General features: G+C 39.9%; 2 protein-coding genes across 2 annotated transcripts; one reads left to right on the top strand and one right to left on the bottom strand.

Moving 5' to 3' along the window:
- Positions 1-5,967: 5,967 nt before the first annotated feature.
- Positions 5,968-6,498, top strand: LOC148039134 (uncharacterized). Its single transcript, XM_087675317.1, has one exon. It carries the CDS (start codon positions 5,968-5,970, stop codon positions 6,496-6,498), a length of 531 nt encoding a protein of 176 aa, XP_087531443.1.
- Positions 6,499-9,036: 2,538 nt separating this feature from the next.
- LOC148039135 (small COPII coat GTPase SAR1A-like) lies at positions 9,037-10,938 on the bottom strand. Its single transcript, XM_087675026.1, has 3 exons — positions 10,676-10,938; positions 9,714-9,845; positions 9,037-9,590 (listed from the first exon to the last, which is right to left on the bottom strand). The coding sequence occupies exons 1-3, from the start codon at positions 10,802-10,804 to the stop codon at positions 9,270-9,272; spliced, it is 582 nt and encodes a 193-aa protein (XP_087531152.1). The 5' UTR covers positions 10,805-10,938; the 3' UTR covers positions 9,037-9,269.
- Positions 10,939-16,490: the final 5,552 nt, after the last annotated feature.

Here is a 16,490-nt window from a genome sequence, read left to right on the forward strand (position 1 = left end):
ATATGCTATTGGTTGCATTTAATGCAATTGATTGTATTATCCAGCTGTATGGATAGCTTGTCTGATTGCACTATTGACATGGCATCATACATGCGAGGTGTCTAGCACTGCCATGTTGCATACCTACAATAAATGCAACTAACTGTACAGACTGTATAGAATTCCCATGTGTCACCCAAAGCACATACACAACTGATGAAACTACTCTCGAATACCCTACTAATAGGAAATGCATTTATACACAGCCTCTCTCTCAAGAGTGCATGTCTAGGGGATGAGAATCTCTAACATCTGGCTCTTTGAAGAACCTAGTGTTTCATGAACTCGTGAAATGCAATTATGCTCGATATCATTATGTTTGAGAGTGCATCTTGGATGGCAAGCTAGCTGAAAACCAACGAGATGCATGTGATGGAGCATAGGAGGCAATGGAAGGGCATTTGTAAACATTGCTGCATCATTGTCCTTCATAGGATAGTAGACAAGCTCTACTCCTCGGGATCTAAGGAGTGCAATTTGTAACACTCATGAAGAAATTCTCTAAATGCAAAAAACACAAAACCAATCGTATGATAAAGTACAAATTGATAAACATAGAACATAGTTAGGGTTAGGGTTAGGGTAACTGAGAGACGGTGAACATAAGGAATAATAAAGTGAATGAATAATGAATATACAGTGCTTATGTAGCAAACACACTATGCAGTGAATATTAAACTTTGAACTCTTGTATCTCTGGGATCAAGGTAGAGGTTATGAACTGTAGAGTGTATCATACTCCAAACAGATCTTGAATTAGAGCAAAGGCAGCCTCCAAGTGTCAGAAACCAGAAAATACAACCAAGGTTAGATCTGATGCAAACAGTAGTGTAGGGGAGAGAGAGACTAAAAATGTAGGTACTTGAGGAGAGAGAAAATTTGGGTGATGTAAAGAAGGCCTATTCTACCATGAAAATAAACAAGAAAACTAATAAACTGAACTAAGAAAATAATAGAAAATAACATGAAATGCTTTAATCATGGCCATACCATAGACAACTTTCATTATACCATAGCACAACATAGCCATGGAAGCTGAAATCAAGATACAAGAAGTAAAGCTTGGTACTCACCCCAAGATGGTGATGGACAAGAGATCTCCCAAAATTAGTGATGTCAAAAATATCCCTACATTAGCACTTCTTGCCTTTTTATAGTAAACCCTCTAGTACCATCATGGCTAAGGTATTTACATGGTTTATTTTGGTAAAGGTAAGTGAACTAATGTAGCTAATTTGCTTCATTACAAACCATCCCTTCTCAAATTTGGTTTTGTCCTCAAAATTGAAGATAATGGGGTGATAGACAAGTCATTAATGAAGCAAATCATGTCAATGAAGATCTATAAGCATGTGGAAGCGCTTTCCATGAAGAAATCTCATAATGAACCTAAAACAGTGAAACGACTGCTTGTTGTCCAAACATGGCTGAATTCGTAAAACTGCCATAACTTTTGACTGGAGTGTCCAAATTGAGTGTTTGAGGTATAAACATGAAGTACATAACCCAAGGCATCAGCCCATACGATCAAAACCACTTTTTGATGTCGTTAAGGCAATTTAATTCATGACAATATTTTTATACAACAAGTTGTTCCTACATAGACTATCATAGATCTTCCCGCAAGAGCCATGGAAAAGCATCCAAATATGAAGAGGGTTGCCAAGTGGACTCTTCCATAGCGATACTTGGAGTGAGAGTAGTGCCCATGGAAGTAAACAAAATCTTCCAAAAATTTCCCATGAATCTAGTATCTCTATTTGACACAATCATCAAAGGCATTCCATGTAGCTTGAATACTTCTTCCATGAATTGGCTGAAAATTGTGTCTTTATTGGAATAAAATGGGCTGATTTGGTTAGTTTGTCCACAACAACAAAGATACTATTTTAACCATGCCTTGTGGTAAGGAGGCCCATAATGAAATCCATAGAGATATCGGTATATAGTAGAGACGGTAGATACATTGCAAGCCCACATCCTAGAGAGCGCGTCTGCCATTATATTGTCTTTTCTAGCCATATATGCAATCTCAAAATCATAAGATTGAAGGTTGCCAACCATCTTCTTTTTTTAGGAGACAAGTTGGGGTGAGAAAGAAAGTATTTCAACACCCTATGATCACTTTTCACCTTAAAGTGACTCCCATAAAGATAATGATGCCACTTTTTCACTGCATGTAATATAGCCAACATCTCTTGCTCATATGCATGCATTTACCTTTCTTTTTCATTAAATTTCTTGCTTTCATAGGCTGTGACACCATGTTCTTGGGCTAAAATAGTCCCCAATCCTCTTCCACTAGCATCTGCATAGATAGTAAAGACCTTAGAGAAGTCAGGACAGACCAATATAGGTGCTGAAATGAGGAGTTGCTTCAACTCATGGAAGCTTTTGTCAGCTATTTCATCCCAAAAGAAAGCTTCTTTTTTAACCTATCAGTCAATGGGGTAGCCACATGTGCATAGTTCTTTATGAACCTTCGGCAGAAAGAAGATTGATGTGGTATTTGTGGGTGTAGGCCAATTCTTAACGCATTGGACCTTCTTTGAATCAACCTCGATACCATTTTCCCCAACAATATGCCAATAATACTCTACTTCTTTGGTCATGAATGTGCGTTTAGATGCTTTGGCAAACAATTTGTGCTTCCTCAAGATGTCAAACACCTCTTTAACATGCTCTAAATGCTCTTCTTTTCTCTTACTATATATCAATATATCATCAAAGAAGACAAAACTTTCTTAAACAAGAGTGGCTGAAGTATTTTATTCATCAATGCTTGAAATGTGGTTGGAGCGTTTGAAAGACCAAAGAGCATAACCGCAAAATGATATAGTCTCCTTTCAGTTGTCCTAAAAGCTGTTTTGTCCTTCACACTTGTTTGGTGGTATCCCAATCGCAAATCAATCTTTGAAAAGACCTTGGTATCCTTCAACTCATCCAAGAGATCATCAATTCTCAGTATTGGATACCTATTCTTGATTGTGGCCTTATTCAATTCACGATAATATATGCACATGTGGAATGATCCATCCTTCTTTTCACTAAAGAATGGGAGAAGCAAATGGAGATTGACTTGGTGGTATGACCATCTCAAGTAATTCCTTAACTTCTTCTCTCCACCTTTGAGAGATGATATGGAAGCTTATTGATAGGCTTGGTATTGGAAGCAGGTCAATCGCATGATCCACTTTACGTTTGGGAGAAAGAGAAGAGGGAGGCTGAAATAGATCATCATAATCTTCCAACAATTTGCAAAGGCAAGGATCCATGTCCTTGGCAGGTGTAGAGGGCTAATCCTCATCAATCTTAGACAAGAGAAGAGTGAACATACATGCCTTAACATTGATTTCCCTCTTAACCTTCTTAGGGTTGATTACCTCCAACTTCTTCTTCTCAATCCCTTGAAGAATACATTGTTGTCCATTGTAGCATTTCCAAATCCATGGTAAATCTGCTGATACTCTTCAGTCAATTACATCCAAGTATCATATTAATGGGGCCCATCTCCAAGGCAATAAGACTCATCCAAGTGGTACATAATGAAGATAAAGTAATAGGAACATTAGAGCGAATCTTATTACTGCTCTCATAAGCTCCCTTTTCCACTTGAATCCGTAGAGAGGAAGGCATTTCTTGAGTGCTCAACTTCAGCCCATCAAAAGAGACCTTGTGTTTATGAAGCTATGAGTACTCCCGATGTTGATAAGAATATGAGCAATTCTTCCATTGATGTAGCCTCTAAGGTGTAGGGTATTATCTCCTTTGGAACCATTCCATGCATCATGGGAAACAAAGCATAGCTTCAAGGAATCTAGATCAGTCCATGGATCATCCATATAATATCTACCCGGGTCGAATGGAAAACCATCCATGGGGTCATAAAACTCCTCATGGTTGTCCTCTTCATGGTCATGCATCTCTTCAAGAGTGGATGGGCTCTCAAGCTGAAATACATTGCCTTCATTTGCTTCGACATCCGAATCTTTCTCAAAGATCGTGCTTACCTTGACATTCTTAGCTTTGCATTTTGCCTTATGATCGGGAGACCATTTCTCTCCACATTTGAACATAGTTCCTTTGCATACATGTCCTTCAGGTTGTCATTGGAAACATGTTTGTCTTGCACCAAAGGAGCTAAAGTTTTCCTGAAGCTTTCCTGCTAATTTTAGTCCTTTTTCCATTTGATCTATTTTCAGCATTAAACCTGAAATTAGTGCCCTATTTTGAATCATAAACTATAGAAAATGTCACTAGGTGGTGATACTTTTTGCAGTTGCTTTACTTATTTTCTTTATATAAATATTTTATTTTTCTTTTCTTTAGTTGTTGCTTTTTACCCCCAGAGTTCTCTTGGATTAAGCTGGGATCTTTGCATGGATAGAAGAGGCAGCCATTGGAACAAATTGGACCAATGGTTTGTCTGAGCCTTGGGACTGGATTGAATGGGCACTGAGGATTAGAATGTCAATGGTTTGGCACTGTGTGCTTAGCCACTAGAGATGGTGCAGGACAATGAGCTTGGCCAAGACAGAAGATGCACATGTGAGAATGCCCACGAAATAAAAGTCACCGTAACTGAGTCACATTACACTTTTTGATGTGGTTGCAATGATAAAAGATACTCATAACAACTTGAGGAATGCAAGGGTCACCATCCCTAAAATTTAGGGAGTTACTATTTTTGGACCCCAAAATTTGTTCGCATCATTATTTTCATTTTTGCACGAGGATTAATTCTCTGGTCTGTGCCGAGGTCAAATTTTGCACCGATCATGGAGAATTTTAGACCGAAAGGTTTAAACGAGAAAATTGTTACATGTATGCCATGTGTCACAATTTGGGCACAAATTCCCAAAAGAGAGAGAGAGAACTTTTTTTTAAAATGTAATAGCCAAGAGGAGAAGATTTGAGAGTGAAGTTTTCAATTTGAGGACAAGTTGCTGCAAGTACATCAACTATGGAGAATACTTCTTCGTCTCTAACTCATGTATGGAGGTAGAGCTTGCTCTCTCTGGTCAACTCTCTCTCTATTCTCAAAGGAAATGCTTTGCATGATGGACTGATTCCATCGAATGTACAGTTTTGTGTTTTCTTTGCACTTCTGTACCACTTGGGTCCATTTTAAATAGTTGTTTGCAACCTCATGGTTAACTAGCATGTTTGAAGTAGATGTCATGACTACATGGCATAAATTGGACGCGACAAATTTGCGTCGGGGATTATTGTACCAAGACCAAGGTTACAAATATGGTACAATTAATTGAAAATGTTGGTGTGGCAAATGCATTGTTGAAAGGAAAAGCTGTCAGCTTTAAAGGACCTGAAAAGAAGGATTCTCAATTTAAGCAGGATCCTGGCAAGAAGAAAAAGCAATTTCCATAAAAGACCAACTTTACAAAAAGTCTTTTTGGAAGAAAAGATTTCAGCAACAGCCTCAGACTTCTTTTAAACAAGGCAAAGGACAGAAGATGCCACTTTTTGGCAAATCATTTGAAGAAAGGCTTTAATGATGGCTGGGAAATGCTTTATATGTGAACTTTCTAGAAATGCCATATTGCTTCTAAGTGCCCACAACAATCTTCTACAGATGCGCAGGATAAAGATGCGTCAAGTAAAAAGAAGCCCAGCATTAGCTTAGTGCTTGATATGGTGGGAGATCAATCAACTGATGATGCTACAGAATTGTGTAGAGCTTGGGGAAAGATCAGATATTCCATAGTGCTTATTTTCTTTGATCCTGAAGCTCATGAAAACTTTGTTTCACCAGCATTAGCAGCTAAGCTGGGTATACATCCCGAGGAAATGGGACCAGTTGGACAAACTAATTTGGCATGCCCATGACATACTAAACCTGTCACCCCCATTCTTGGCAAGCTTTGTATGCACATTCAGAGCTATGTGAACATAGAGGAGTTCCACATTATGCCTTTAGAGGGCTATGATGTTCTATTGGGTATTCCATGGTGCCACAAGAAGCATGCTATCTTGGATACTTACAATAGAACAATTACTCTTGTACATAAGGGCAAGACTCATGTGTTAGATGTGAAGCTTAAAGGAGAGTCTGTCGCAGCTGTTTCTACTTCTACAATTACTTTTGTAATGAAAAATCATATTTCTGTGTACTTGGTTGCTGCAAAGCAAGTTAATGAAGTTGATAATAATGTGTTTGTACTAAATGAAAGGAGAAGGGCATTCTTGGATTATATCAATGACTGTTTCTCAGATTCATTAACAAGAGAGTTACCCCCTAAGAGGCCTGAATATCATACAATAGATCTTATTCATAGGACTAGTCCGCCCAATAGGCCATCGTACAAGGTCAATGCAATGCAGCAGAAAGAGATTATGACACAGGTTAAAGAGCTTTTAGAGAAGGGACTAATTCAGCCCAATAGTTCCCCATTTTGTTCACTTGTGTTGCTAGTTCAAAAAAAGGATCACCATGGCTAAAACTGGAGCGTCAAGTGTAAGGAGAACCAGGCAGTGATCAAACAAAGTGGTGCCAATCTACTGCCCTACATGGCCTCCGCGAGAGCACCCCCACTCTCCCACATAGAACCTGTCCAACCGCTCTAGAAGAACTCCGCCCAGCCAAACAAAGTGGTGCCAATCAACTGCCCTACGTGGCCTCTACGAGAGCACCCCCACTCTCCCACATAGAACCTGTCCAACCGCTCTAGAAGAACTCCGCCCAGCCACTTGTGTCCCCAATAAGAATGGATATATTCACAATCTTGAAGTTTCTACAAGAACTCACCTTTATGATTTGTTAATAAAGAATTCTCCAATCTTAGAATATCTCTCGTTGCAATAAGATTGTGTGTATATCCTAAAATACCATTATAACCATCACCAAGAGACCTCAACAATGTTAAGTAAGCAATTGCAAAGAAGGAATAAGGTTTTTTTGTATAGGATCTTTAGGATATATGCTTCCATCCAACCAAAGATCAATATGTTGCTCTCCTTGACCTCCCAACACAAAAGAAGAATGAGAAAGAGACTCGCAAATAGCAAAAAGGAAAAAGACAATTAGGATACTAACAACCAAAAGTCCAAAAATTCAAACTAAATATTAATACATGATTTAAATATGATTTTTAAATATATCTTAATTTTCCAATTAGTATCACTTTTATGAAAACCTAGATTTCTAAGCTTGATGTAAGCCATGAGGATGTTATGATTATGACTTTTCATGATTTTAGCTACTTATTTATAAAAATATATACCAAATGGCTTTTTGCAAAAAATGAGCTCTAATTTTTTTACAAGGTTGTTTCAAGATCTCAAAGCTCCCCTTATGTGGTGACTAGTTGATTGATTCCATGATTGAGGCAAAGAATCATTCATTATGGAATTTGAGCATCATATGACTATGATTTATTAGTCCATACAACCTCTATACAACATTATGCAAAACTCCAAAAGTGCAAAACATTAATGTAAATTTTCCATATCAATGTCACATTAATACATCTATACAACAAGTCTTTGATAATAGCTTAAAAGGTTTTGAAAGATTATAGTTGAAAAGAAAAGAAATCAATAAACAATTTGGTGTATAGCAACATTAACGTAGATTTTCCATATCAACGTTACATTAATACATATATACAACAAGTCTTTGATAATAACTTAGAAGGTTTTGAAAAAGTATAGTTGAAAAGAAAAGAGATCAATAAGAAATGTGGTGTATAGCTAGTATCCTTGATATTTGCCTATGTTGATATCGCAATGCTGCATGTTGGTGTTGACATTAAAGTGCCATACAATGCCACCCTAGCTAGAGTGACATCATTGTAGAGTCCAATATGATACTATAGGACCATCATATGGATTTAGTAGTTTGTACACCACAATGGCTGATGTAATGTCTCAATAGGCTAGTTTGTGTTGTTTGTTGATTGGCATATCAAGGCTAACGCTCATGTAGCTATTGGTTGCAGTGACAATTATTTGCTCACATGTGAAATACTATGTATGTATTGATTGACTAGTTGGCACTAGTCAATGTGTGAATCAAAAGTTGGCATAGCCAATTCGTGGATAGTGTGGGTAGTGTGTGTCTACACATTGCTAGCAAATGCATGTGTAGGTGATATCGCCATGGATATCTTATTGTGACTTCAAGGATTTGGAATTTGTAAAAGTGGCATTGAAGTGAAGCCCAATGATTTAATGCTAATGAGTATGTATGCTATTATTGCTTGCAATTGCATTGTTAGTGCTAAGGTTTCTTGGATCTGAACTTGCATACACACTTGGCAAGGTCAACCACTACAATTGTACGTGTCACGATAGTTGCCTGGTAGTTGTCCCATGGACCTTGGTTCATGGTATAGACCATGGGCCATGTGCCTATGCATGTCTTCATAGGCGTTTCTAAGCATAGAGGTTTCAATAAAACAAATAGAGACTTGTACAAATATTCATCAGTACCACAAAGTTAGGTTCATGATAGAATACAAGTGGCAAGAACAAAACCCTCATCATTTTTAGCATTTGGAGAAATTTGTGGTACCTCACCACCATATATATGGTGTGGCACTCATGTAGGTGAGCACACCACATCTACAATGTACTATTTAATCTCAAGGTCACAAATTTGACTAGATCTATCCTATTTTTCTAGGGCCAAGTGATATAGCAAGGCAATGATATATTGTTCACTTTTTTTCCACCAACTGTTCTATCAAAGGGTGTTCCATTCCACCGGGAATACATCACTAAATGTGTTTGCTAATTTTCTTTTACACTAGATCAATCAACTTAATGTTGTAACTACAATTTCCTAACAAAAAAACTCTCTACATCTCTGTTCAATGAACTATTATATCTATACAGCATAGAATAAAGAAGGGCATAGTAAGGCACATTAACAGAGTTCAATGCTTGTTCTATAATGGATTTGTAGTGGATAGCCTAACTACATATCAAGGAAAGAGCAGGAGCTTGGGGGGAAAAACAGCTATGAACCAACAGTTGTGATCAAGCAATCAAAAAAGTTGCATTATTTGTAGCACAGTGGAAATGAGATGGTTGTAATTCCAACTAGATCAAAAAGGGACCTAAAAAACTTGTCATCTTGTACATAAGCAACTAAAGCCGAGCCTGCATATACACCTCAGAGTCCAAGTAAAGAATAGGGTAATAACTACAAACACTCGAGCTTTCAAGATACAGTTCAATAGACAAATGTGAAGATTTTTCAACCTGGCTCACTTGATGTACTGAGATAGCCATTTAAAACCATCTCCGTAACCCATCTTCCTCACAATACTACACATAAACACTTCTATAGGCCGCATGTTGGTATCCCCAAGATTCACTTTACCTTTTCCAGTGGTATAGTTGGAAAGTCCTAAATAATACCGCAGTTCATCTTCAGATGCTGCATATGGTATGTCAATTTTGTTCCCCAAAATTAAGAAAGGCACAGATGCCAGAGAGTCATCAGAGAGAAGAGCATCAAGTTCCTTTTTGGATTCCACAAATCTTTCTTTGTCAGCAGCGTCCACAAGATATACAATGCCATCAACCTACATGCACGAGAGCAGCATAAGACAAGAGAATACACAGGAAAAAGCCACACATGATTACAAGGGTACATTTTTAAGGTTCCTGTATACTAAATGCATAAAAGAACTGAAATCTCCACCTACCTTGGCATAGTAATCTTTCCAAACTCGACGAGCAATCTCATGCCCCCCGAGGTCGAATGTTTTGAACTTTATTTTCCCAATGCTCAGTTCTTCTGACGTAGGATACTGGGTTGGCTGATGTTGTACCAGCCTCTACAAGAGACAAAACACACGTATAGACTGGAAATGAGTCCATTGCAATCCAGGATAAGTTCCAACACTTATATAAGCCTATGTGCATCTGCACACACATTTGTTTCCTTTTCTAAGGCAAGCTATTCTGTATGTACGATGTTACATGAGTCCACATGGTTGGACTTCGATTCAAGTTCAAAAAAAAAAGGTCCCGCTTCATTCATCAGGAGGCAATAAGATTTCCACCTAGTTGCATGAGCTGCAGCACTGCATGCTAGAGTGATCGAGAAGAGAGTTTCCTATTTCTAACCACTTTCTGATCTTATCAGCACCAGATCAAGTACAATGCTGAATGTCACAACTAGAGCAATAATCAGAATGCGTAAATGTATCAATCCGCAACAACCAACATGACGGCCACAAAATCCTATTGTCATTGTGTGGCTCTGCTTCATAAGAGCCGTGAGACAGCTAGCGATTATTTATGCTAAAAGATTGGTTCGATGATTTGAGAATGTCATTGTGCAGTATAAGGACTACTATTCAATGTGTCAATTCTGGCATGGTGATGTCAATACTTCATACACATGCCAACATCCAGTAAACAAAACAAACTGCTTCACCATAATCAGGTGCAAAATAGGTTCGTGACAGACAAGGGATGCACAAGATACCACAGAGATCACAACCACAGAAGTGATCTTAGAACAAGCCATAAACCCTAAATCCAGAGCTTGAAGACGCGCATCAGGGCCACGTCTAAGATCACCTTAGAAACTAGATCCACTCCGCATCGAATGAAATCTCCTAAATAAAAGAGAAGTAGGCCGATCAGAGAAAATGTTTACCTCGTCCTTGAGCATGTGAAGCAGAGTTGTTTTGCCTGCGTTGTCGAGACCTAGGAAGAGGATCTTGGCTTCCTTCTGCCATAGGCCGAGGGAGGCGAGGATGCCGTAGAACCAATCGAAAAGGAACATGGCGCTGCGGGTGGATGGATGGAGCTGATCTGCGGAGAGACGAAGGGAGTGGGAGTGTCAGGCATCTGCCGCCATGGCCGGTTTTCTCTCAGGAAGTCTCTCTCCGGCATTTCCTCTTAATTATATATATAGAGAAGAAGACTAAGCAGGTACTGTGGCGTTACCACAAACTACCTTATTCAAACTAGGGAAAATTTCAGAGTGGAAAAAAATGAGGGCAAAAGATGCCTCGGCTTTCATACACATTAATTAATAACTACTAGTGTCCTTATAGAACAAGGGGACACGCGCATGCATAGGAGCATCGCCCCTTTTTTTTTTTATAAAACAGTAAGTTGTATTATGAAGAGGGTATTATACAGAAGGGTAACGTAGACATTGGTAGATATTCCTAAGGGGAGGAGCTTAGACGGTTACAAAAGTAAACCAACTAATGGTTAGGTAGTTTAGCTAAAGGACATGTAGGAGCTTAAGGGCAATTGACTTGGCATGTTGGTGAAAAGTGCATGTCGATGATAACATACAACGGTTCGAGTGAGCCATGGGCAACTAGGGGCCCAAGATTTGGTATGGGCGGGTGTCCAAAATGGCTTCTTTCAAAGAAAGGAGGATCTCAATAGCTTCCAGTTCTTTGGCCCGCAATGTCTCCTTCCTCTCCTTTTTCCCCATTGGACTGTTCCTTTGCAGTGCCCGCTTTGCTTTGTCCCTATAGATAACCGTCTTCATGTCAGTCACCTGCCAACAAACCAAGGAGGTGAATAAGGGATTTGGTTTGGAGTACTTATTATTAAACACCCAATCACTCCTGGAGATCCAAATAGCCCATAAGTAAGCCGCTCTTTTTACAGTCCAGATTACTGGGGGGATACGATTTGCTTCTCCAAGAAAAATTTATTTCCATGAGAACACGGAAGGGTGAAGGGGAAAGAGTAACATGTGTAGCTCTTGTAAGCATTCGTGGTTCGCTGGACATGAAATAAAAAGGTGTGGGATGGACTCTACCTCATTACCACATCTGAGGCAGAGTCCATTCCCTTTACCTATACTTGCTGCTTTTTTGTTAGTCCACACAGCATGGTGTAGAATAGTCCATAGAAGAATTGATTGTTTAGGGGGAATGGAGACCAACCACGCTTGTTCAAACCTATAATGCCATTGGGTTTCTGACCAATGTATGTTACACCTTTTGTTGAGCTTACCAACTAAGCTTGTGCCAGAAAGTCGAAGGGGTGGAAGGGGGAGCAAACGTAGTCTTCCTTTCTAGTGGATGTTTGCCACTTTAACCTGCACGTTACTAAACATCCAACCACCATTAGCAATTACCCAAACATTAATTTTGTTCATGACTGTTTCAAGATCTTGGCTCTTAAGTCGAAATTTCATTTTTATATCAAGTGGCATTTTCCACGTCTTATTTGTGACATCCCATAGGTTGTGCCAAACCCAAATGCCTTTCTTTTGAAGCTTACTAGCTGATTTGATTAATTCTTCCTTGATTGGGGTCACTATTAGGCTAAACCATACTGAGTCTTTAGGGGCCCAAACATTGATTTTCTTCCTTTTAAGTTCGAAGGAGAACTCAGTCTTGTATTGAAGCCAAGAAGCCCACATGGAGTGAAAGAGTTGGGAGGGTTTTCTGATTTGGAAACATGTTGAGCTAAAGACTATGTTGTAGACTAGAAGGTTATGGAATGTAGTCCCCTCGTAGCTCACCCCTCTTTGTAAGTTGTGCATTAGAAGAATGGCCCAGTCTTCCTCCGGAACAAGTTGGCTTTCGATTATCCATTTTGACACCAGCTTAGATGCTAAAAGGTTTATGTCAGGAAGCCCGAGACCCCCCCTCTTTTTTTCCAGAGTACAGACCTTCCAAGCTATTTTTGGTAGCCTGTAGTTGTGAAAATTCCCTCCCCATAAAAAGTTCCTACAAAGGGCGTCTAGCTGTTTAAGACCTGAGTTACTTGGTTTCCAACACGCCAAGAAGTAGATATAGGTGGAGTAGATAAAGTGCTGTAGGACGAACTTCCTCGCAGCCAACCCGCTTTGAAAGCCCTTCCATCTATCTAGCTTGACACTAAGTTTATCCATTACCCACTGCCATCATTGTTTTAGGGTGACCCCAAACCCCATCAAGATCCCTAGGAGGCTAAAGATTTTACCTTCTTGGATGACTTGGCATCCTTCGTCCAGTAGCCACTAGGGCGGGGGGGCAAGACTCGACCGAATGCCTGTCTTGGAATGATTAATTTTGGAGCCTGAGGCCAAGTAGAATTTGTGGAGGCACTGCCAGAAGGCTGCAACAGAGCGCTCATCATTTTTAATGGTTGCATTGGTGTCATCGGCAAACAAGTTGAGGAGCATCTACCTGTTTGACTTAGGAAGATGGATACCCTGAAGATTGCCTTGGTTGAATTGGTTTTCAAGCAACCAACCAAGAGCATCGGTGGCTATTACAAACAGTAAGGGCGAAAGAGGACAACCTTATTTGATGGATCTTCTAAGGATGTAGGGGTTGGTAAGTGTACCATTGATGGAGATCCTTGCCAAGGCGTTAACAAAAAGAACACTAACGTACCTGATGAATCTCTACCCCAGTCCCATATCCTGAAGGGACTAGAGGATAAATTCCCACTCAATCCTATCGTAAGCTTTGTAGAAGTCTATCTTAAGGAAGACAATTTCTTGGTTAGTTCTTTGAGCATGCTCCATACCCTCCCATGGCCCAATTATTGCATCCAAATATATCGCCCTTTGATAAAGCCTTTCTGCACCCTCCGAATCCATTGGTCAAGGTGGGAGCTCACCCTACGAGCTAGTGTTTTGGCAAAGATTTTGTATGCTGTGGAAAGGCATGCTATAGGCTCAAGTCCTCCTTGGAGTCCTTCTTATGTATTAGTCTGACAACCCCTTCGTTGATGTAGCTTAGGAGGGAACCTTTGGAAATGGATTCCTTCCAAACCCTTATGAGAGGGGAGAGTAAGAGGCATTTGAATTCTTGATAGAACTCGTTGGGGAGGCCGTCAAGTCCTGGGTTTTTCCCTTTTGCTAGAGAGTCAATAGTGTCATTGAGTTCTACCTCCTTAATATCTACTTCAAGTAGACTAGATGTGTCCATTAGAACTACTGGGCTGTCAAGAATCACGTGGTAGGGGGACTTGCTTGAGCTGCTGCACCAAACACACACTATATACACAAGAGGAAGCTCACTCAAGAACACAAGAAGAGAGATGGAGGCCAAAAACACACACTATACAATGTACATAAAGTATAGATAAGATACAATATAAAGGAAAGTGGCCTTCTAAGTCAAACAGTGCATAACCGACTACACTAATCGACTGACGTTATATCTTTGCCAGCTGTAGGTAGGTGTAACAAACTAAATATAATAAGTGATAAGTCAGTGGCCATGTGAGTATCATAATGACCACCAACGTGCTAATTGTAGACATCTGGACTCATCTAGCCAGGCAATCCATCATCAATGTCCACACGTGTTGAGCTTGCCATCTCAACACTCCCACTCAAGTTCAATTCTATCTCTGCAACTCCAAGTAAGCTTCGAACTTTCGAAGCTTCTCTGCACCCAATGTCTTTGTGAAAATGTCAGCTATCTGATACTGTGTGCTGACATATACCAAGTCAATCTCTCTTGCAAGTACCTTCTCTCTCACAAAGTGGTAGTGCACCTCAATGTGTTTTGTCCTAGCATGGAACACTGGATTCCTAGCTAGCTGTATGTTGCTCATGTTGTCACAATGAATGACAACCGGTCCATCTCCCTGCACGTCCAAATCACCTAATAACTTTTGCAGCCATACCACCTCAGATGCTGCCATAGCAACACCTTTATACTCAGCCTCTGTACTCGATAAAGCAACTGTAGGTTGCTTTTTGCTGCTCCATGTAACTGCTGCACTACCAAGGGAAAACATGAATCCACTTGTAGATCTTCTGTCTGACATGCTACCAGCCCAATTTTCATCTGTGTATCCAAAGACATGTATGTCCTTACTTGTCTCATAAAAAAGTCCATAATGTAAAGTGGACTTCACATACCTCAATGTACGTCTAACTGTATCTAAATGAGGCTTTCTATGCATCTGCATAAATTGACTGACAAGGCCAACAACATAGCTCAAGTTTGGCCTTGTGATAGTCATGTAAATCAAACTCCCTACTATCCTCCTGAACAAAGTAGGGTCTTCTATCTCATCCCCAACGTCAGCAATCAACTTCACATTTTGCTCCAATGGTACTGAAAGAGGCTTATATGCTGTCACACCATACTTGGATAACATATCCAAGCCATACTGCCCTTGGGATAGCCATATAACATAAGCACATCTGATCACCTCAATACTAAGAAAGTATCTCAGCTCCAAATCTTTCATCTCAAACTTCTTCTTCAACAAGTCCTTAACTTCAGCAATCCCATTGTCACTGTCACCTGTAATAATCAAGTCATCCACATAGATGACTATGATGACCAAACCTGCATCTCCCTTTCTCACATAAAGTGAGTAATCATTAGAAATACAAAATCCAATATTGATAAGATACTCTCCAATCTTGTCAAACCATGCTCTACGTGCTTGCTTCAGCCCGTAGAACTCCTTCTTTAACCTGCACACATATGTGGGATGCTCTAAATCCTCATAACCTGATGGCTGCTCCATATACACTTCTTCTTGCAATTCACCATGCAAGAAGGCATTCTTAACATCCATTTGCTGCAAACTCTAACCTTTGGTTGCTACCAAGGCAATCACACACCTAACAGTTGCCATCCTAGCAACTGGACTGAATGCCTCTTCATAATCTATGCCATATGTTTGAGCATAGCCTTTTGCAACTAGCCTAGCCTTATACCTGCTAATTGAACCGTCTGCATTATGATTGACTTTGTAAACCCACTTACAGCCAATAGCTTTCTTACCCTTAGGTAAGAGTACCAAATCCCAAGTCTTATTGGCTTCTAATATAGCCATCTCCTCATCCATTGTTGCATCCCAATGAGCATGACCAACAGCATCCTCAAAACAAGTCAGCTCAACATCCTCAACTAGTTTCACCATATAAGCATAACGGTGAGCTGCATAACCTTCAAAACCAAATCTTTTAACAGGGTATCTGACCCTGCTAGATCTATGTACCACTGGATCACTCAATGAAGCCTTTACATTACTATGAGCTCCTTATACACCTGGTGTCTTGACTGAAGGAATGCCAAGCTCATCATCCAAACTCTCTGAACCACTAGAATCTCCATCAAATCCCAAATGACTCGTAGATGCATCATTACCATCCAGACTTTCTTCTTTCCTTTGTCCTTCCCTGTAGCACTTATAGATCCACCTGAAGATGTGGGGCTACTCCTTAGTCTCCCAGACCAAGGGCTCACTGTAGGTGTAGTACCGAATGATGTGATTCTTGTTTATCTTTCTGCACATAGCTGTCCTGATCATTATCATCATCCAAAAACATCACCAGCAGGTGTATACCAACTTTCCATCTCATCAAAGATAACATCCCTGCTCACTCTAAACTCACCTGTAACAAGGTTATAACAGCGATACCCTTTCTGCTCTAAAGAGTATCCAATAAAAACACATTTTTCAGCCTTTGGATCAAGCTTCTTCCGTAGCTCATCTGGCACATGAACGTATGCAACACAGCCAAATACCTT

This window comes from Lygodium microphyllum, chromosome 3, assembly GCF_053477565.2.
Source record: "Lygodium microphyllum isolate KBCC chromosome 3, Lygodium_microphyllum_v1.1.10, whole genome shotgun sequence".
Classification (NCBI taxonomy): Eukaryota; Viridiplantae; Streptophyta; class Polypodiopsida; order Schizaeales; family Lygodiaceae; genus Lygodium; species Lygodium microphyllum.

Excerpts from the sequence above, each read along its gene's own strand:
- LOC148039134 (XM_087675317.1), top strand. The coding sequence starts at position 5,968 with ATGCCTTTAGAGGGCTATGATGTTCTATTGGGTATTCCATGGTGCCAC.
- LOC148039135 (XM_087675026.1), bottom strand. The coding sequence starts at position 10,804 with ATGTTCCTTTTCGATTGGTTCTACGGCATCCTCGCCTCCCTCGGCCTA. Across the intron at positions 9,846-10,675 it reads TTCACATGCTCAAGGACGAG|AGGCTGGTACAACATCAGCC; the intron begins GTAAACATTTTC and ends TGTCTCTTGTAG. Across the intron at positions 9,591-9,713 it reads GGAAAGATTACTATGCCAAG|GTTGATGGCATTGTATATCT; the intron begins GTAGGTGGAGAT and ends TCGTGCATGTAG.